Source organism: Planococcus citri, chromosome 5 (genome assembly GCF_950023065.1).
Source record: "Planococcus citri chromosome 5, ihPlaCitr1.1, whole genome shotgun sequence".
Classification (NCBI taxonomy): Eukaryota; Metazoa; Arthropoda; class Insecta; order Hemiptera; family Pseudococcidae; genus Planococcus; species Planococcus citri.
The window spans coordinates 24,237,180-24,259,048 of record NC_088681.1 but is presented as its reverse complement, the minus strand read 5'-3'; the positions used below and the strand labels follow the sequence as shown (position 1 = coordinate 24,259,048).

Here is a 21,869-nt window from a genome sequence, read left to right as displayed (position 1 = left end):
ATGAGAATGTGAAGACAAACACCAAGTTGAATCGCTCGTTTTAAAGCCTTTTTCGAAAAACGTGAAAAAGTGTCCGAAATTAGGGGTTTTGACAGTATGCAAAAATCAGTGAAATAAAAGTATTCATAAAATCGTCATTTTTACGCGAAATGATAAAAATTTAACACCAATCGATAGGGAATTTCATCGTCTTTAATTCGAGACCTCATGAAAGTTCATCCGAACCCGCGAACAATCGAAAAAGTTGCATTTTATACACGAATAATTGTATGCATACCTATGATAAGATAACATGTTTATCCCAAGCCAAGACGAAAAAACGTCCAAGTCCAGAAAAAAAAATTCCACTACACACCGCCACGGAAATGAATCTAGACGCTCGTAAAAAAAACACAATATTTTGAAAATCTGGCAACGGTGTGTCGAGAAAAAAAAAATAAAAATCCAACTCCAACTCGAGGGACGTTTCAATTTCAATTTTAAAAATGTTTTAATACTTTTAATTATTAAAAACGTATTATTATTGCTTGGTTTACATCGTTTTCTCTCATCCATAAGTCTACCGAAGTTGTAAATAATATTCAAGTACATGTTTCGTTGTTAGAAGATTCGATTTCAATGCTCTGGACGTATTGAACTATCGGTGAGAAAACACGCTCTACATCAACGTAACGGTAAGTCATACTTACTTGCGATATATTTTCAAAGATTTTAACCCATTCGTCGTACTAATCTTCCCATTGAAATCCACAGATGGCTTCGTTACAAGTTGGAAGTAGAGTGGAAGTGACTGGAAAGGACTCTCAGGGTGTCGTTGCCTACATCGGTACAACTTTATTCGCACCTGGTAAATGGGTCGGCGTAATCCTCGACGAACCCAAAGGGAAAAATAATGGTACCGTTCAGGGAAAAAACTACTTCGAGGTATAAGCCGTTCCACGTAAATTAATTACTAATTTCTACCATCGATTAATTTGATTAATTCCTATAATAGTGCGAAGACAATCGTGGAATTTTTGTCCGTGTATCACATCTATCGCTGATAGACGAATCCGGTAATAAAATAGATCTATCGAAATCTAAAGCACTGGATGAATCAAGTCGTTCAGGATCAGGATTAAAAAGTCGTTACAGCAGGTACTCGTCGTTATCCATCGTTCAAAATAATTCGATCCCATCGTGTTCAGAGTTTCATTTTAATTATGTTTTTTAGTTCACAGCTGTCGTTCACAGGACGAAGTGTGACAACACCGGCATCGTCTCGAAGCAGGGAAGATGTCCGTGCTTCAAATACTGCTCCTCCAGTACCCGGAGAATCTTTACTGAAAAGAGCTTCTTTTGTCGAAGTAAGTTATTACACGGTGATCGAGCAAACTGCTTTTTCTCGCTATTATCTGTTTTGTTCGTTTGAACTTATAATTTCCATAGCGTATTTTTTGTTCTTCGTTTCGTCTGATACATTTTATGATTTTGTCGAGGCACGTATTTGAAAACGTAGATGGTGAATACAAATGAAAATCAGTAGAATATGTTTTTTTTTCGATCGATTTGCTTGCTTTGAGAATATATTGTAGTTGGTTGATTTCAGCAGCTGTCACGTCGAATTGCCTACGTACATTTTCTTTGAATTAGTTTACTACCTTATAAATTGAAACTTGCAAAAAAGTATTGGGAAAAATGTATTAGAAACGACATTCGGATCTTAGCATGAATTTTACGGTATCATTTAGTGAATGAACGGTGAAAAGAGGGGCGCGGGCGTACCGGTGGAAGTAATTAGCTTTTTAATAGGCTTGAGAAATGATAACTATAAGAATAACTTTTAGTCAACCTGATAGCGTCGTGTTCGATTTCCTCGTATCGGTTTTAATTTCTGAATGTTACATTAGCCTTTCCTGTATTCCTTGGCTAATTTTTTTTCAGTCAACGCAAACAAAAGGTGTGCCGAAATCGAGACTCAGTCTTTCTACTCCGGTCCTGAAATCCAAGTCGCGTATACCTACTACTATTACGAAATCTTTAACGGGTGATGATAAAGATGAGCCCGCGAATAACGAACAAGTAAATTATCAAGAATTCTGTTCTTTTATTGTTGTTTTTGTTTCTTTTTTGTTTTTATTGTTTTTTTTTCTTAATTGTAAATTATTTTCGTTCTCTTGCTAATTATCGCGGCTTACTTACGTACTTAGTGTGTATGTTACTCGTATGAACGTATGTCAATGTTTTTTTAACATTTCTAAATGTGAAATTAATGTATTAACTGGAATTACTTTGTTAGAAACATGTTCTTAGAAGAGATATGAATGATGATTATGTGTGCGAGTGTGTTGATATTCGCTCGCTAAGCTTATCACGCGTTTTAATGCAATCGCATTGCGCCTTTTCCTTTTATTGAACCCTGCAAAAGGTTCAACTCGCACTTCACGTATTGTAAATTAATATTGACGCGATGATAACAGCAGACATCGCTTTTGAAGCGAATCTTCAAATCGAACGCATCCGAAGAAACTTAATCCTTCGCAGATCCATCCCCTAATGTTGGAATTTATTGAAACCTTGTAATCTCACGCGCTGTTTGTGTAAAAATATCATTTTTTCGCTTGCCTGTATCATTTATTAGCTTGTTTACTAACATTTGGTGCTGAAAATTATTAATCCAAGTTCGCTATCGTACAAAAGCTATACTAATATTACATTAACATGCGAATGTATGTACTAAAACAGTGGTGATGGTTGAACTAGGTTTTTCAAAATGTCTAATCGAAATTTTATGTTTTCCAGACCGGTTTTGTTGAAACCTTGAAGCCGCAGTTCACTCCTGGGCAGGTGATAACTTCACCGGTTGTACAAACCCAAAGAACGCCCCAAGCTGCTTTCATCGACCCGGTCGAACACGAAGGTCTAAAAGCTCAAATACAGGATCTCAGCGAGAAACTGGAAACTCTCAGGAGTACGTTCTGAGCCCATTTTTTCAAATTGTACGAATTCCATCAAAATTATTCTCGATTCTTTATTGTTTTACAGTTAAGCATAAGGAAAAATTATATGAAAATGATTCGTTGAAGTTAAAGTTGGATCAAGCAGCCGAATTTAAGATTAAAATTATGGAATCTCAAGCTGCTTTGAAAAAAGAACTAGAACAGATAAAAAAAGAAAAAGAAGAAGCGGTTCAGGCTCACGAAGATTTATCTGATATTGCCGACGCTTTAGAAATGGCAACTTTGGATAAAGAAATGGCCGAAGAAAAGGTATTGGTGTATTTTTAGTATTTGTAGATTGATAAATTGTGTATATTTCATCTTAACGTGTATTTTATTCTAATCAGGCTGAAGCTTTACAATTGGAATTGGCCGAAGCGAAAGAAAAAATCGAAGAGTTGACTTTGGATTTCGAAATTTTGAAAGCTGAATTCGATAAAATCGGTACTAGCTCTGGTGAAAGCGATGAAAATGGCACTGGAACGAGCTCTTACCAAATGAAACAACTCGAACAGCAGAATCTTCGTTTACGTGATACGCTCGTTCGGTGAGGATTCGAGAACTAAAGTTGATTATTTTTCGTTTGAAAAATTCTCAAATTTTGAATTGTATTACAGGATGCGAGACTTATCTGCTCATGAAAAACATGAAACTCAGAAGCTACAAAAGGATTTAGAAGAGAAGAAAAATGAAAATACTGAATTACGTAAAGTTAGCGATAAATACCAAGCGAAGATCGCCGAACTTGAGAACACCATTGCTGAGTTACACGAACAGGTAAATTTTTAGAAAAAATATTCATTCTACGAGAATATAATTTTAAATTAAAGGTGAACAATAATGCATTGAGAGAATGTCCCATTGATTCCTCAGATAAATCTTTCTGCTTCACTTAATTTTTCAATTTTTGACCCCCCCCCCCCCCTCCCCCAGAAAAGTTAGCATCTGTGTGAAATTAACGATGAATTCTGAATTCTGTTCTAGGTCGATGCCGCCTTGGGAGCCGAAGAAATGGTCGAACAGTTAGGATTACAAAAGCTCGGTTTAGAAGATAAAATCAAAGAATTACAAGAAGCTGTGGCCGATTTGGAAGAATTACAAGATATTAACGATCAACTTCAAGAAGACAGTAGAGAACTAGAGTTGCAATTGAGAGAAGAAGTTGATTTGGCGAACGTAGCTACACGAGAGGTACTGTCTAGTGTTCTTCAAATTTATTTTCATCGTATTCGTAACTCTATTTTAATTTGTTCAAATTTCCCTGCAGGCTTTAAGGGAAAAAGAAAACGCTTTGGAAGCTTTGGCAGATCGTGAACTGACCATCGTGAAATTCAGGGAACTAGTCCAAAAATTGCAAGACCAATGTCAAGAATTACAAGCACAGCTGCAGAAAGAATCAATCTACCACGATTCCATGAAAATGTCGATGCCAGATATGCTCGACTTCAAAGTAAGATTTTATTTCGCGTTGAACTTCACTTATATTAGTACGTTGATGGTGTTACTGAAACGATGTTTATTTCGTTTAGAAAATGTTCGCCGAAACCAAAGCCCAAGCAAGAGCTATCGATTTAGAATTACGAAGGATGGAGGTTCAACAAAGTCAGCAACATATTCAATACTTGATCGCGTACATGCCGGATTCATTTATGACAAGAGGAGGTGAATATCTCGAGTCTGCCTTTGCTTTATTTATTTATCGATTTTTAACTGATTATGTTACTTTTTGTGTCATAGGAGATAACGACGCTTTACTTATGCTGGTGCTTATTACACGTCTTATGTGGAAAAGCGAAATATTACTATCTCAGCTTCGTGATAAATTCCCCTCGGTCGAGTTATCCAATAAAGGAGAACTAGTCAAAGGACATACCGCCGAACAGTTCGCTTCGCGGTGTCGAATTTCCTATCATTTGCATTTATTACAGGTTCGATATTGTAATTCCATCTCGACACCGATCCATGTGCTTTTAATCAGCTTGAATAACGTTGCTTTCGTTTCATTCTGATTTTTAGGCTGTGCTACGTCAGTTTACCTACGGATTGAATACGTGTACACCGGAAACGCTGATGAAGGCTGGCTCTTCTTATCCAGAAATGAGTCAACAAGAGAAAATTTTGGACGGTTATATCGAATTATTGAAAACTGATCAGGTAGAAAAGTCGTGCATTTGGAGAACATCTACGAATAAAGTTACGATCAAAGAATGTAAATTAATAAATTTCATTATTTCAGCTGGATGAAAATGTACGAAGTGAAAATCTAGAAAAATGCGTCAACTATTTCAACACGATGCATACGTTGTTGTTGTTGTCATCTGGCGATACGACTCTCCATCAGACGAAATTATTGCTCGATCATACGGTAGCCTTTTCCACAGCCTGTGATAGTATTCGTACTGACGTTGCTATCGTTCAAGCTTTAATACAGGTTTGTGTGAGTTCTTTTTTTTTTTTGTTTTATTGCTATTCTAATAAGTGATCATTTGTGTAATTTTTTACGTTGATTGTTTCTATAGAATAACGATACGAGCGATATGTCGCCGTTATGTCAACATCTGTCCACTGTTGCCGAAGTTATGCAGCAACATTTGAAACAGATACGAAGACGTATATCAGCGGTGCCAGACGTGGCTAATTTACCTGTTGCTGAATTGGCAACGAATCTGCTCAAAACCAGTATCTGCGCTAGTAAATTAACCAGAGCTCTGAGAGATATCGCCAAGACAGCTTTCAGTCAAATTGCTTTAAATACAGGTTGGTTGAAATCATTCGTTTGAGTTATAGGATTGATGTTTATCGTTGGTCTTCCTAAAAGCACCTTCGAATAGAATTTAAATATCTGTCGAAGGTTGTCGCAATGGAAGTAAAGTATTGTTTCGTTCTCTTGGTGAGAATATACGCTATAAATGTGTATTCATTCTCAATCCGAGGCGATACAAGAAGATATTGAACTAAATTGACTTTTTCTTCTTCCTAAAAGCACCTTGTTAATCGTTAATGTTCGTCAATGAGGTCGTCGCAATGGAAGTACAGTATTGTTTCGTTCTCTTGGTGAGAATATACGCTACAAATGTGTATTAATTCTCAATCCGAGGCGATACAAGAAGATATGGAACCAAATTGACTTTTTCTTCTTCCTAAAAGCACCTTGTTATTCGTTAATGTTCGTCAATGAGGTCGTCGCAATGGAAGTACAGTATTGTTTCGTTCTCTTGGTGAGAATGTACGCTATAAATGTGTACTTGTTCTCAATCCGAGGCGATACAAGAAGATTTCGGACGATAGTGATCTTTTTCTTCTTCCTAAAAGCACCTTGTTATTTGTTGATGTTCGCCAATGAGGTCGTCGCAATGGAAGTAAAGTATTATTTCGTTCTCTTGGTGAGAACGTACTCTATAAATGAGTACTTGTTCTCAATCCGAGGCGATACAGAAATAATTACGAACCGAATTGGCATTTTCTTCTTCCTAAAAGCACCTTCAATTAGAAATATTTCATCTGTTGGAGGTTGTCGCAATGGAAGTAAAGCAATTTTCGTTCTCTTGGTGAGAACGTACTCCATAAATGTGTAATTGTTCTCAATCCGAGGCGATACAAGAATATTTCTAATCAAATTGACCTTTTCTACTTCCTAAAAGCACCTTCGAATAGAAATTCTCATTATCTGTCGAAGGTTGTCGCAATGGAAGTAAAGTATAGTTTCGTTCTCTTGGTGAGAATGTACGCTATAAATGTGTATTTATTCTCAATCCGAGGCAATACAGAAATAATTTAGTTACTTTTTAATACAAATCTTTCAAAATCAATTTTTTTTATGCATCTTTAAAGTTGCAAAAGAGTCTTACTTTTTTTCAAAAAATGTCTCAAAAGTTTCGCTTTTTTGCTAGAAGTTGCCTGAAAGGCATCTTTTTCATCAAATAAATGTTTAAAAAATATCGTTTTTTCTGCAAAAATTGTGAGAAAATGTCATTTTTTGGTCCGTGATTGCCATAAATGAAAAAAATTGATTTTTGCTGAAAATGACATGCTTTTTCACAAAAAAAAATGAAAGACAAAAATTCTCGCTTTTAAGTAAAATTCTAAAAATTGCTACCTGCCTACTTTCTGCTAAAATTGTCAAACTCTTGTTTTTTGACGAAAATTCTCGCTTTTTTTCAAAAATTACGAAATGTTCGCCTTTTGCTAAAATTATCTTAGTCCTGCTTTTTGTCTAAAATTGTCGAAAATTCTCGGTTTTTCAAAAATTTACAAAAATGTTTTCTAGTCAGCAAAATTGCTGAAATTGTTCTTTTTTCCAAAAATTGTTCAAAAGTCTCGCTCTTTTGCCAGAAATTATCAAGCAGTTTTTTCTTTTGCTAAAATTGTCAAAGTCTCGTTTTTTGTCAAAAATTGTTTTTTTTACAGAAATTACAAAATTCCTTTCTCGGTTTCAGATGTTTTCAAAAAGTTGCAAATTACTTCAAATTTTTATGTCAAATTGTAATTTTATGTTTTTTTTTGTAGTGGGGGCTAGGGGATTTATTATGCTCTCGTTTTGTCCGTTTTTTGGTTACTTTTTTGTATCTTTTTCGTTGTTTTTTTGGTTACTAAAGTTACTTTTTTTTGGAAAAAATTCAGAGCAGATACGAGACCGGTTTTCGTCTTCCTAAAAGCACCTTCGAATAGAATTTAAATATCTATCGAAGGTTGTCGCAATGGAAGTAGAGCAGTTTTCGTTCTCTTGGTGAGAATGTACGCTGTAAATGTGTATTTGTTCTCAATCCGAGGCGATACAAGAAAATTTCTGGCGAAAGTGATCTTTTCTTCTTCCTAAAAGCACCTTGTTTTTCGTTGATGTTCGTCAATGAGGTCGTCGCAATGGAAGTACATTATTGTTTCGTTCTCTTGGTGAGAATCTACGCCATAAATGTGTATTTATTCTCAATCCGAGGCGATACAGAAATTATTTTCAACCAAATTGACCATTTATTCTTCCTAAAAGCACCTTCGAATAGAAATTCTCATTATCTGTCGAAGGTTGTCGCAATGGAAGTAAAGTATAGTTTCGTTCTCTTGGTGAGAATGTACGCTATAAATGTGTATTTATTCTCAATCCGAGGCGATACAGAAATAATTTAGTTACTTTTTAATACAAATCTTTCAAAATCAATTTTTTTATGCATCTTTAAAGTTGCAAAAGAGTCTTACTTTTTTTCAAAAAATGTCTCAAAAGTTTCGCTTTTTTGCTAGAAGTTGCCTGAAAGGCATCTTTTTCATCAAATAAATGTTTAAAAAATATCGTTTTTTCTGCAAAAATTGTGAGAAAATGTCATTTTTTGGTCCGTGATTGCCATAAATGAAAAAAATTGATTTTTGCTGAAAATGACATGCTTTTTCACAAAAAAAAATGAAAGACAAAAATTCTCGCTTTTAAGTAAAATTCTAAAAATTGCTACCTGCCTACTTTCTGCTAAAATTGTCAAACTCTTGTTTTTTGACGAAAATTCTCGCTTTTTTTCAAAAATTACGAAATGTTCGCCTTTTGCTAAAATTATCTTAGTCCTGCTTTTTGTCTAAAATTGTCGAAAATTCTCGGTTTTTCAAAAATTTACAAAAATGTTTTCTAGTCAGCAAAATTGCTGAAATTGTTCTTTTTTCCAAAAATTGTTCAAAAGTCTCGCTCTTTTGCCAGAAATTATCAAGCAGTTTTTTCTTTTGCTAAAATTGTCAAAGTCTCGTTTTTTGTCAAAAATTGTTTTTTTTACAGAAATTACAAAATTCCTTTCTCGGTTTCAGATGTTTTCAAAAAGTTGCAAATTACTTCAAATTTTTATGTCAAATTGTAATTTTATGTTTTTTTTTGTAGTGGGGGCTAGGGGATTTATTATGCTCTCGTTTTGTCCGTTTTTTGGTTACTTTTTTGTATCTTTTTCGTTGTTTTTTTGGTTACTAAAGTTACTTTTTTTTGGAAAAAATTCAGAGCAGATACGAGACCGGTTTTCGTCTTCCTAAAAGCACCTTCGAATAGAATTTAAATATCTATCGAAGGTTGTCGCAATGGAAGTAGAGCAGTTTTCGTTCTCTTGGTGAGAATGTACGCTGTAAATGTGTATTTGTTCTCAATCCGAGGCGATACAAGAAAATTTCTGGCGAAAGTGATCTTTTCTTCTTCCTAAAAGCACCTTGTTTTTCGTTGATGTTCGTCAATGAGGTCGTCGCAATGGAAGTACATTATTGTTTCGTTCTCTTGGTGAGAATCTACGCCATAAATGTGTATTTATTCTCAATCCGAGGCGATACAGAAATTATTTTCAACCAAATTGACCATTTATTCTTCCTAAAAGCACCTTCGAATAGAAATTCAATACCTGTCGAAGGTTGTCGCAATGGAAGTAAAGTATAGTTTCGTTCTCTTGGTGAGAATGTACGCTATAAATGTGTATTTATTCTCAATCCGAGGCGATACAAGAAGATTTCGAACCGATTTGACTTTTTTTCTTCCTAAAAGCACCTTGTTATTCGTTAATGTTCGTCAATGAGGTCGTCGCAATGGAAGTAAAGTATAGTTTCGTTCTCTTGGTGAGAATCTACGCGATAACGATGTGTATTTATTCTCAATCCGAGGCGATACAGATAAGATTTTCAACCAAATTAACCATTTCTTCTTCCTAAAAGCACCTTCGAATGGAAATTCAATATCTGTCGAAGGTTGTCGCAATGGAAGTAAAATAAACTTATAATATCGTACTCTTGGTGAGAATATATTCGTTTCAATGAATATCTATTCTCAATCCGAGGCGAAACATTTCATAATTTTTGTATTTAATGTTCGATTTCATCTTATAGATGTATAATTTTCATCGTCTAATTTTTCTTTGTTTTTCTGTTCCAGATGAAATTTACCTATCACCGGAGAAACTGTTGGAAATAGCGAACGCATCTTGTGATAAAGTCTGGGACGAGTCTTCGACCGGTCAAAGCGCTATAGGATGTTTGAAAAACTCGATGAATTATTTCGCCAACGAGATCGCCAACATAGCTCAAGCCATGCAAGACGTCGAGTCACAATTGGTGTCTGATACGACAGCTGCGAGTAAAAACGATAAAGCAACACCACCTCCGATACTTCTACGAGCTGCGCAAGTGAAAAATGAGCTAGAGCAGGCGAAAGCTCTGAAGCAGAAACTCGATAGTAAAGATAACGATATCAAGGAGTTGAAAATGGCGTTGAGAAATAAACAAGAAGAAATCGGAGAGCTCACCATTCGAAAAGATATCGCTGAGAAGAAGCTGACCAATAGTGATAGTAAATTTTCGAATACGGTTCGCGATTACGAGATGAATATTCAAAAATTGCAGGTTGGTACTCGATAGCATCGATGCAACTTTTAATATTTCAAGTGAACCGCGATTGATTGATTATTATTAATTTTTTTTTTCAATTTTAGCGTAAATTAGAAGAAGCTAATCAGCTAATGAAACGTAAAGAAACCGAATTCGAGGAAACGATGGATCATCTGCAAGCTGACATCGATTCGTTGGAAAGCGAAAAAGGCGAATTGAAAGATAAATTGAAAAACTACTCGAAAAAAGTACTCATCGAAGGAATCGCTAAAAATGCAGCCGCTTCCGGCGTAACTGGTAATTATTTTACGTCGACACGAACTCGTAATCTTCATCTAATGATATTCATACATACGAATGTGTTGTTTAGGTCACCTCAGTATGGGTCTGGGTTCACCCACGTCAGCTCCAGGCTTCGGTACATCGGATCCTTTCCTCGTAAACGAAATCAAAGGATTACGTGGAGCGTTGGCTCGTGAAAAAGAGCGCCGGTCGCAGCTGGAGACCGAATACTATACGAAAATGTTACGTAAATTGGAACCTATACCGGTAAGTAGTTGTAATTTTTATGCTGTCACTATTCTTGATTCGATCGTGAAAATTGAATTGGCTTATTTTACTTTTTCAGGTGTTTAAAAAAGATTCGGAAATTGATAAAGAAATTCTGGATTTAGAAAACGATTCTAGACAGTTGATGAAAGTGAGTATAGCGTTTCTGCTCGTGCTCGTATCGTTAAATTGTACTCAGTTGTCATTCTCTTTTGTCAATTTTTTTTCTTTTGTAGGATATAACCAACTTCGTATCGCTTCCAAAAGTCGTTGACTTGACGAAACGAGTCCCTGGTACTTTACCAACATCACTGAAAGATGATCCTGCAACTTTCTTGCTGGAAGAAGTGCAAAGGACCAAGTCGATTCAGCATAGAGTCGTAAAATTGCAGGTTAGTGTTTGAAGAGTGGAATGAGAAGAGATGTTTTGAAAAACGTACTCTATCTTTATCGGTTTCTTCCCAAAAATCTCTCATTATTCCTTTGTTCAGATTATACTTTTCCCCTTCAAATAAAACAACGCTTTGGAATTTTAAATTGCTTTCCAACGGTCTCATTTTTGAAGTAATACTTCAGATGAAAGTTTCTGTTTTTTTTTACTACTGATTTGAGAAAAATTCTAAATTAATTAAATAAAACTCTTGCATAAAACTAATTTTAAAAAAAAATTGAATGAGATGTTTATGTTCGTGTGAGAACAGAAAAGAGCGAAAGGGGCGAGGGGATTCATGCTCTGTTGAAACATTTCATTACGTGTATTTACGGCAAACTGAGTAGGCAACTTATTTTACATTACTTTTTTTGATATCATATTTATTCACGGCGAACTAGATAGGCAACTTATTTCATACCATATTGAATTTCTTTCCATCGATTTTTAAAAATTCAATGATTTAGGAAACTCGTGTAACACACCTCAATGGAAATTTGAAATCTGTATAATTTTTTTCAAATAGCATTAGATATTGAAATTTTGAAGGAAAAAAAATTTGAAAAAATACTTAATTTTTCAAGTTTGAATTACATACATTATTCTTCAGTATTTCTTCTTCTCCTTTGTGTGTGTGTGGTTCACTTTTTGGTTTTATTTAAATTTATAAATGCTTCAATTTTTTACTCTTTCGAAAAAAAATCGAACAGGAGAACGTTTTGAACTCGCGCTCTTTTATTTGAACGAAAGCAAGCTGTTCGAATATTTTCTGATTTTTTTATTGCAAAAATATTAACCAAAAAATGCTGCTATTCTTTCAAATTTCACAAAAAATGTGAGAATATTTTTTTTGTTTCATTCTGTTTTTGTTGTTGTTGTTGTTTCATTTGATGATTTTCTTTCAATGTGAAAGTCCAACTTCTCATAATAAATAGATACTTGAGTACACAGAAGTCTAAAACAAACATTCAAAATTTAAAAAAATTACTGAACTACTGAATTTCCAAAATAGAATCTCAACACGTCTTTAGCTTGAGAACCCCCAGTTCTGAATTCATATAAAATTCAACAAAAAAAAAAAAGGAAGAACCACGTGAAAGGAAGATTAGAAAAAGACAACCTTTCCCCCGAATCTTTTTAGTTCTTCAATTTCAAAAATAATTTTTGGAAGTGAATAAGTTCAAATACTTTTTTTCGAGTAACTTGCTCTCCTCTTTTTTTATTACGACCAATTATTTATATTTCATAATAATTTGTTACAGGAACGTTATCACGAGCTAGTCATGAAAAAGAACCCCAATGCTACGATTCGTACAGATTTCGCAACCTTCCCAGCTCCAGGAGGAAAACAGGTAAAAATAATTTCAATGCATCTCTTAAATTTATGTAGTTCTTTCGTACTATTTATTCGTTTGTATTTTAATCCTTTTTATTTTAATTTTTCAGATGCTAAGCAGCTCAGATCAATCTGAATTAATAGGCAAACTGATACTACCCTGTAGTCGAGAAGCAAAATTACCCCGTAAACCTTGCGAAGTTACGTTGAACATTCAACAGTTGAATAGTTTGGTAAAGGAAGTCGCAGCTTTATGTCACTAATAGCGAATTTACTACGGTTATTTTGTGTCTCGTCTTGTTCACGTCAGTATTTTGGAGACGAATCGAAGCGGTTAATTTTAATTTATACGCGGAAGATGCTTTAATTATTCAACAAGATGGTTATACTGCAGAGCTTCGCTCGATTCGAGTATTACAAATATGATTTTTATTAATTTTTTTACGTCGTTAACAACGCGATTACTACTAATACCAAATCAGCTTTTATTTTTTAAATTATTTATTTCATTTTGTATAGTTGTAAATTTACATTTATCTGTGATATTTACGTAATATACGATACGTCTTTTTACTGGAAATTATTTCGTATTTTCAATACTCGTCCATCACCGATTGGTATTTCGATCTCGAGATAGAAGTGTTACTGTTGAAAAAACTTCACTCAAAACCTGCCTCAAATTTCGGGTAAAAATGAACTGTTATGAATTTATTCAAAATGTGACTTCGTGACGTATCAAAAATTAGAGTGAGTAGAGATTCCGCAAAAAAATCAAACGTTTCGACGAAATCGGTTTTTAAAACGTTCATGAAGAGTTACAAAGTTTTGAGCTCAAAAATTAAGTTATGATTTGTAGATTTTTTGACAAAGTATAGGTAATGTGATGACCTATCGAAATGATAAAAATCAGCCCTAAATTTAGAAATTTACGAAGGTTTTTCTGTAGCACTTTTGAAGACCTTTTCACGTTTCTTGATATTTTTTTAAAATGTGTTATGCAAAATAAATCATCAAACTCAGTTGAAATTTCGACATGAAATCAAAATTTTCCAACAGAAGTTTTTTTGAGCACTTTTGAACGATTTTGAGTTCAAAACTTACTAAACAGACTGAGTCATGATGATTGATGATCCGCAAGATATTTGAAAAAGGTGCCACGCAGATTATCAAAATTAGTTGAAATTTCAGCAGAAAATCAAAAATTCTATCAAAACTTCCTTTGAGCACTTTTGATGAATTTGGAACTCAGCATTGAGCCATGATTATTTAAATTTTATTTTTGTGAGAGATCTTATATGACCTATCAAAATCGATTACAATTTACAATTTCAGCTAAAAATCAGAAATTTCTATCGAAAGTTTTTTTGATCACTTCAAAGAATTTTCGATCTCAAAATTGAGTTTCAGTATTTTTGAGAAATACAATATGTGACTTATCAAATTGAGGTAAAGTTTCGATAGAAAATCAAACACCTATCGAAACTTTTTTCGAGCATTTTGGGAGAGTTTTGAATTTTGAGCCCGAAATTCGGTCATGATTTTTGGGATTTTTAAAGGTGTCATGCAACCTGCCAAAATGAGTAAAAATTTCGCAAGAAATTGAAAAACTCCAATCAAAAGTTTTTTAGGCTCTTTTGAGAAATTTTATCTCAAAATTGGATCACAAAAAATCTCACGCCACATGGTTCGAAATTTTGGCAGAAAATCAACAATTTACATCAAAAGTGTTTTTGAATAATTTTGAAAAATTTTGTAACCAAAATCAGGTGAAAAGTTTAAGGATTTCTAAGAAAAATATAATACATACATGATGCAATTGATGCAACCTATCACAATGGATTAATAAAATATCGACAAAAAACTACCTAAACTTTTTTTTGAGCATTTAAAAAAAATTATGAACTGAAAATTAGGTCATGATTCTAGGGATTTTTCAAACAGATGTTATACGATGTATCAAAATGGGCTAAAATTTTGACATAAAATTAATAATTCTCATGTTATAAGCATTTTTTTAGCACTTTTGGAAAATTTTGAACTTTGAGCAGTTGATATAGGTAACTAATAAGATCTTAATTTTTTGTATTTTACAAAAAATTTCAAAGATGTCAGTCCTTCTATTCACGAAAAACGAACGTTTTTTTCTCATGCTGTTCATGGTTCAATGCCCCTTCGTAGTTCATAAGTTCAGTGCCTGTTCAAAGTTCAAATTCAAAATACCTAACTGAGTATAGCGCATGCGCAGTTGCGCCATTGCGCTTAAATTCTTATCACTAATTACAATTTACATGTTTGTAAAGGCAGATTGCACGTGGATTGCCCATTTTTGTGTAACTGTAAAGTTGGAAACGAAGAATTTGTGTTCATTACCATAGTTCATCACTGGTTCTCGTTTACCAAATCTGGAAATATAAGAAAAACATGGAGCAGCTTACTGTATCCAATGAAATAAAAGAAGAAGTTAAATTTATCGAACTTCCTGGCGCAGAAATGGGTAAAGTTGTGGTTAGATTTTCTCTTGAAGCCAGCGGGTAAGTCGGAATACTTGTGTACAGATTTTATTCATTAATCGATGTACATTTTCATCAAACTGTGCCGATTCGTGTTTCAGGTATTTACACATCGGTCACGCTAAAGCTGCTTTGCTTAATCAGTATTTTCAAGAGAAATTCCAAGGTAAATTAATCATGAGATTCGAAGATACTAATCCTGCCAAGGAGAAAGTGAATTTCGAAAAGGTTTGTTCTACAATAACGTAAATTATCTATGACAGAGCAGTTTTCGAAACATAATGCCAATACCTAGGTAATTCTTATCTTGATTAGGTTATCCTCGAAGATTTACATTTACTGCAAATAAAACCTGATATATTTACTCATACGTCGGATTATTTCGATAAAATATTGGAATTTTGCGAACAATTGCTGCACGAAGGTAAAGCATATGTGTCATTTCAAGGTGAAAGGTCCCACTTTGAAATTTACTACTTTTCGAGAAAAATGGATTTTTGTCAGTTTGGGTCAAAGTGGGACCTTTTGTGTTAAAGTCGTTTTTGGTTTGTTGGACATCTGTACTATCACCTCCCAAACTTTCAACTAGCGCCATTAACGGGAAGTGGGTAAACTACAGCCTTAAGGTGAAAAATGCGTACATTTTTCGATGCATTTTTCACCTATTTGCGCGTATGAACATGGTTTTATGCGGCTGTGCACGCATACGTGTACGCGAATACATGTGTATATGTTCGGCTACTTGTATGCCGTTCAAGAACAAAGTTTGGTAAACAGCGATGATAGTCGAGTGGCATCGGCAAAGGACTGTGAAGCGTGAGGTCGGCAGTTCGACCCCCGCACCAGGCAAAAATTTTTTGAGATTTTTTTTTCGATTATATTTTTTTCCAAGTTGTATTTCACGCCGAAAAATATTTTTTTATTTCAAAAATGATTTTTTTATAATTTTTGTACTTCTATTTTCGATTTTTCCCCCAGAATTTTCATTTTTTTCACGTTGTTTCTTCATTTAAATAGATTTTCCGACGAGTATTGCTCTTTTTAAATATCACCATCGTTTTCAGCATCAAAAAATCTATCATATGAGACATCAAGGAGCGTTCTACGTCATATTATCACAAAATTGTAGTGAAAAACGTTTCCAAAACTTTCAAACTCGTTTTTCTCAAAACTTACTTTTTCAGGTATGACACTTCAAAACGCCGTAGCTCCGTCAAATATCAACGAATTGGTCTCGTTTCGGTCTCATTCGATCAGGAATGTCCCCCCCTATCACCCAGTGGTCATAACTCAAACCCCCAAAATATGCCAAAGTGGGACCTTTCACCTTGAAATGACACATATGTCGACGATACTAATCCTAAAGTCATGAAACGAAAACGAAGACAAGGAGTCGAATCAAAAAATAGGAATAACAGTAAGTTCCCAATTCCTAGATCGAAATTTCATCTCCCATTTTATTCATTGAAAAATAATCACGAAAATATTTTCAGCTGTCGAGAAAAATTTATTAATGTGGCGTGAAATGCAGAATGGTACCGAGTATGGACAGACTTGCTGTGTTCGTGCTAAAATCAATATGTCCTCAGCTATTGGCTGCCTAAGAGACCCTACCATTTACCGGTGTAAGAACCAGACTCATTCCAAAACTGGAAATAAATACAAGTTTGTTCTAGTTTCTTCGTAAATTTATCTTCATAATATGTTGGCTTGTTCATTCAACGATTGAATTTTGTTTTCAAGGGTTTATCCAACGTACGATTTCGCCTGCCCTATTGTCGATAGTATAGAAGGTGTGACGCATTGTTTAAGAACCACCGAATACCACGACCAAAACGATCAATTTTATTGGTTCATAGACGCTTTAAAACTACGCAGACCTTACATTTGGCAGTACAGTCGATTAAATATGACGAATACGGTTCTTTCGAGAAGTAAATTGGCCTGGTTTGTCGAAAAAGGATACGTAGATGGATGGTAAGCTCGGTTGGGAAATCACTTTGAATGTTGTATTATCATAATGGTTGATATATTTTAATATTTCAGGGATGATGCTCGATTCCCCACCGTACGCGGTATTTTACGTCGTGGCATGACTGTTACTGCTCTAAAACAGTTTATAATCGCTCAAGGATCTTCTAGATCTGTTGTCAGAATGGAATGGGATAAAATTTGGTCTTTTAATAGAAAAGTAATCGGTCGATTTTATTTTAAGTCGATTATTTGTCGAGTTGTTTCCTAATCCTGCGTTTGTTTCAGGTAATCGACCCGATAGCTCCGCGTTACAACGCTTTTCAATCTCAAGGAACCGTTCCAGTGCTGGTGAAAAATGTAAAAACTGAAAAAGTCCAAGTTCCTAGACATCCTAAAAACGACGAAGTTGGTAAAAAGTTTATTTGGAAGCATAATCGGATTTTAATCGATTACATCGATGCCGAAGATCTAGAAGAAAACGAAAATACTACTTTCGTCAATTGGGGAAATTTAATGATAACAAAAATCAACAGGTTGGTTTTTCAAACGAAAGATTAATCGATTTTGTATCATTTATAGCAAGCGTGATTCGTTTTCGAAATATTTTCAGAGATGGTGAAAATATTACGAGTGTCGAAGCCGAAGAAAATCTATCGAATACCGATTTCAAGAATACTTCGAAATTAACTTGGCTCGCCGATGTGGATGAAGCTCCATTTGTACCTTGTGTCTGCGTTTATTATGATCATATCATTTCAAAGCCTGTTTTAGGCAAAGATGACGATTTCAAAGAATATAGTTATCCCAATACAAAAGTATGTATTCGATTTAAAACGAGGAATTTAAATATCAAGAGTTAATTACGCGTGTTATTAATTATTCATTTATTTCAGATTGAAATAGCTATGTTAGGTGATCCAGAACTAGTTAATGTGAAAAAAGGAGATATTATTCGACTGCAAACAAGAGGATTCTACATTTGTGATCAAGAATACCAACCTCGAAGGTACAATAATTCGAATTCATCGGAAAAATTGATTTATTATTGTTAATATTACGTGAGATTTCTAATTTGAGCCTTCTTGTGCAGCGTGCCTACCGGTTGCGAAACGCCAATAGTGTTATTTCTCGTACCAGATGGTTATTTGAAGAGAAAGTCTATTACAGCCCATAAGGTGGACGAAGGTATATTATGCTACCCAAACCCAAAGCTGCCAGTAGTGGAAGTCCTCCACAGAAATTCTTAGCTCTTTTACTCCAGCCAAAAAAGCTAAAATGCACGTTAAAATGTGTATTCATCTATATTGTCAGTTATTGGTCTAATTACCTGTTTTTTTTTTCATTTAGAACATTTGATCGATTTCTTCAAAAAAGCCAAAATTTCACACGACAAGGTGCTAGAATACACGAAAATGTTTTCCTACAAAAGAATTAAAAGACAAGAAATTTTTAATTTCAAGTACGACAAGTTGAAATCCTATGGAATGAAGTCCGTGGGCGATATGCTGCGAATTCTATGTTATATCAAGATGAAACCAGATATAGATGAAGCTGAACTTAAAAACGCAACGTATAAGGTACGTATAATTAGTCCATCATAATATATTTCATTTTTGTACCTGAAAACTGATAGAATGTTTATGTTTAAGGTATTGACGGATAGTGAAAGGGAAAAAATTTTACAAGAAGAAGAAGAATCACTTTCCGCCTATATAGACGACATAATTCAAGAAATGGATGAGTTTGAAGAAAAAATGCGTATACCTAGAACTTGAACAAAAAAGCTGTACATTTGATGTGTAATTTTTCAATTACCTAGTGGAAGCTAAAACGTTTCACACCGTGAAAATCAGAACTTTCCGCTTTAATAGACAACGTATGTACTTCATGAAATGGAACGTGATGCGGAGATTTTTGGGTACTAGTATTTCTAGTGCTCACTTGAACAAAAAAATTACACATTGGATCTGCCCAAAATCAGTATCTGCGCTAGTAAATTGACCAGAGCAGTACGAGATAATCGCCAAGACAGCTTTCAGTAAGTTAAATTGCCTTGAATACAGGTTGGTTGAAATCATTCGTCAGAGTTTGCAGTTATCGGAGTAGTAACAAAGACATGGAAAGATTTTTAAAATAATGAGTTTAGCTTATAAAATATCTCTCACTGGTCCGTTCTTAGATCACCATTTTCCCCTTCAAATAAAACGAGCCATAATAGTTTGAAATTTTAAATTGATTTCCAACGGTTTCATTTTTGAAGCAATAATGCTTCAGATGATTTCTAGTTTTTCTTATTACTGACTTGAGAATAATTCTAAAATTAATTAAATACAACTCTTGCATAAATACTAATTTTTTAAAAAATCAAATGAAATGTTGTGTTCGCGCGAAAAAAACAAAAGAGTGTGATAGGGGCAGTAGGGAGGACCTTGCTCTGTCTGTTGAAACATTTCATTATGTGTATTTACGGCAAACTGAGTTGGCAACTTATTTTACTTGACTTTTGTAAGTCCATATTTATTTACGGCCAACTGGGTAGGCAACTTATTTCGCATCGTGTTGAACTTTTTTCCATTTTTCAGTACCTGAACATTAATTCTAAAGAAATCGAATGATTTAGGAAACTCGTGTGAAGCTCGATGCGAAATCTGTATATCTTTTTTGAATAGCATTTGATAATGAAGTTTTGACAAAAATAAACTTGGAAAAATAATTTTTTAGTTTAAATTTTTCAATTTTGAATTACTTACTGTAAGTATTCTTTAATGTATTTTATTTTTTGAGACAGAAACGTTCAAAAATTATTTTGTCAACTTTTAAAAATATTTTTTCAATTTATTCTTCAGAATGTTTACCTTTGAGTGTGTGTGTGTGGTTCATTTTTTGATTTTATTTTATATTGATGAATGTTTCAATTTTTTATATATTCAAAAAAAAATTATATATCTCACAGGAGAACCTTTTGAACTCACACTCTTTGATTTGAACGAAAGCAAGCTGTTCAGTTTTGGATTTTTGGCAAACTTTTAAAAATGTATTAAATTAAAAAAAAAACCTTAAAGGACGATTTTAAAATTTTTTCATACTTACAATGTGGAGTCTCCGACGATTTTGATTTCCTTCATGAAATTCCTAATCGCTCTGAAAGGGCAAAAAAAAGGAACTTCAGCACCTTCGACTTCGAGATGCTGCCCAACAAGCACCAACTAAAGTTATCTAGGTTCTAAAGTTCATTTTTAACCTTTCCAGAATAATTTGAAGTTTCTGCAGAAAATTGAAAAATCGCTGAAGGCTCTAGAATGTCCCAAAAACAGTAGCTGATGAAAAATTTATGATTAAAAGTTTGAAAATTGCCCTTTTGATACAAATTTTTTGAATTTTCAAAAATTCGAAAATGATCTTCAGCATCTGATATTTTGGCTACGAGGGTTTTAGGACGCATGCTCTTTCGAACGTAGCTTGGATTCATTCAAATCTGAGAGTATGTGAATTTAAAAAATTCCCTTGTCAGGATACATTCGTCTGTTCTGTTTTGAAAAATATTTTCTGATTTTTTTTTTAAAACAATTTTCCTATGTTTTGTAAATTTAAATTTTTTAAAAATTGAAAAATTTTCAGATTGAAATCTTTCAAAGCTGTTTTGAAAAAATGCTTTCTCATTTCTCGCCCATTTTTTTTCAAGAAATTCATAAAAAGTTGACACTTATCTTTCAAAGCTGTTTTGAAAAAATGCTTTCTCATTTCTCGCCCATTTTTTTTCAAAAAATTCATAAAAAGTTGACACTTATCTTTCAAAGCTGTTTTGAAAAAATGCTTTCTCATTTCTCGCCCATTTTTTTTTTCAAAAAATTCATAAAAAGTTGACACTTATTTTCGTTTTGATTTTAAATTCAATCAGATTTTTTTTTAATTGCAAAAATGTAATCGAAAAAATGCTCCTCGTTTTGAACAATAAATTAAACAAAAAAAAAAAAAAAAAAAAAAAAAATGTTGGTCTGTATTATCATTATTTTTCGATTATCTATTTTAATTTTTTTCTAGTGTTCACCAAGATAGTCATATACTGCAGATCTTCGTTCGATTCTCGTATCATATATTATAATTATTTTCATTGGCCTTTTTTATGGCGTTTATAACAGAATTATCTATGATTACTATTATTCATTTGTAGGTATAGTTGTAAATTTGCATTTATCTGTGATATTTACGTAATATACTTCTTTTAACTGGAAATTATTTTGTATGTATTTTTAGATATCCATCCATCACCTGTTGATATTTCGTTATTTTATCAAATAAAAAACACATTTTGAAAAAAACTCAAAAAGTCACCTTATATTTATAATAAATCGTAACAAAAAAAATTACAAGTAACAAAATACGTAGTCCAAATTCAAAATAAAGCATAATATTTAAATTCAAAAAAATAGTTAATAGTAAAACAAAACATTACATTTCCAATTTAAAAAAAAATTATTACCTACTGTAACAGTAAAGACGCGTGCAAATCAGAATATCCGCCAACTCCGAACTGATCAATTTACTCTGCATTCATTTCAGGTTCTTTTTTCGCAGTGTACGTATACCTGCTCAAATGAATCACACGAATAGAATATCCGCCTTCTTCGAATCTATCAATTACTATGCATTTTTTTAGAACACTGCCAACCAAGCCCTCTACTTTTTCGCAGTCTTTGTAATCTAAAAACGGGAGAAAAAAACAAATAAGAAAACGGATACTAGATATTTAATCGAGGTGTGACTAC

General features: G+C 33.6%; 3 protein-coding genes across 7 annotated transcripts in view; 2 read left to right on the top strand and 1 right to left on the bottom strand.

Annotated features, from left to right (window-relative positions):
- Positions 1-425: 425 nt before the first annotated feature.
- On the top strand, positions 426-13,199 carry LOC135846252 (dynactin subunit 1-like). 3 transcript variants are annotated; one of them, XM_065365238.1, is made up of 23 exons: positions 426-674; positions 754-924; positions 995-1,137; positions 1,214-1,346; positions 1,924-2,061; positions 2,782-2,950; positions 3,025-3,248; positions 3,326-3,525; positions 3,596-3,755; positions 3,963-4,169; positions 4,246-4,428; positions 4,508-4,640; positions 4,716-4,906; positions 4,995-5,132; positions 5,215-5,409; positions 5,498-5,735; positions 9,853-10,319; positions 10,409-10,601; positions 10,675-10,853; positions 10,933-11,004; positions 11,090-11,245; positions 12,546-12,635; positions 12,730-13,199. In XM_065365238.1, the coding sequence occupies exons 2-23, from the start codon at positions 754-756 to the stop codon at positions 12,880-12,882; spliced, it is 3,933 nt and encodes a 1,310-aa protein (XP_065221310.1). In that variant the 5' UTR covers positions 426-674; the 3' UTR covers positions 12,883-13,199. The 3 variants fall into 3 exon arrangements, with proteins under 3 accessions (XP_065221310.1, XP_065221309.1, XP_065221311.1); XM_065365237.1 differs by having other exon boundaries at positions 5,215-5,415; XM_065365239.1 differs by lacking the exon at positions 1,924-2,061 and having other exon boundaries at positions 5,215-5,415.
- Positions 13,200-14,904: 1,705 nt separating this feature from the next.
- LOC135847179 (bifunctional glutamate/proline--tRNA ligase-like) lies at positions 14,905-20,633 on the top strand. The gene is made up of 13 exons (XM_065366613.1): positions 14,905-15,150; positions 15,231-15,357; positions 15,445-15,560; positions 16,470-16,546; positions 16,623-16,794; positions 16,873-17,106; positions 17,176-17,320; positions 17,389-17,636; positions 17,714-17,918; positions 17,997-18,109; positions 18,194-18,288; positions 18,451-18,680; positions 18,753-20,633. Exons 1-13 carry the CDS (start codon positions 15,041-15,043, stop codon positions 18,876-18,878), a joined length of 1,998 nt encoding a protein of 665 aa, XP_065222685.1. The 5' UTR covers positions 14,905-15,040; the 3' UTR covers positions 18,879-20,633.
- A 777-nt stretch (positions 20,634-21,410) lies between these two features.
- LOC135848661 (uncharacterized) overlaps positions 21,411-21,869 on the bottom strand; it is a 44,143-nt gene continuing 43,684 nt past the window's right edge. For all 3 annotated transcript variants that reach the window (XM_065368614.1, XM_065368613.1, XM_065368615.1), the window contains one exon: positions 21,411-21,804. In XM_065368614.1, the coding sequence (XP_065224686.1) occupies positions 21,644-21,804 (161 nt within the window). In that variant the 3' untranslated portion in view covers positions 21,411-21,643. The remainder of the gene's footprint in view (positions 21,805-21,869) is intronic.

Excerpts from the sequence above, each read along its gene's own strand:
- LOC135846252 (XM_065365237.1), top strand. The coding sequence starts at position 754 with ATGGCTTCGTTACAAGTTGGAAGTAGAGTGGAAGTGACTGGAAAGGAC. Across the intron at positions 925-994 it reads AGGGAAAAAACTACTTCGAG|TGCGAAGACAATCGTGGAAT; the intron begins GTATAAGCCGTT and ends TTCCTATAATAG. Across the intron at positions 4,907-4,994 it reads ATCATTTGCATTTATTACAG|GCTGTGCTACGTCAGTTTAC; the intron begins GTTCGATATTGT and ends TCTGATTTTTAG.
- LOC135847179 (XM_065366613.1), top strand. The coding sequence starts at position 15,041 with ATGGAGCAGCTTACTGTATCCAATGAAATAAAAGAAGAAGTTAAATTT. Across the intron at positions 15,151-15,230 it reads TTTTCTCTTGAAGCCAGCGG|GTATTTACACATCGGTCACG; the intron begins GTAAGTCGGAAT and ends TTCGTGTTTCAG. Across the intron at positions 18,289-18,450 it reads AGCCCATAAGGTGGACGAAG|AACATTTGATCGATTTCTTC; the intron begins GTATATTATGCT and ends TTTTTCATTTAG.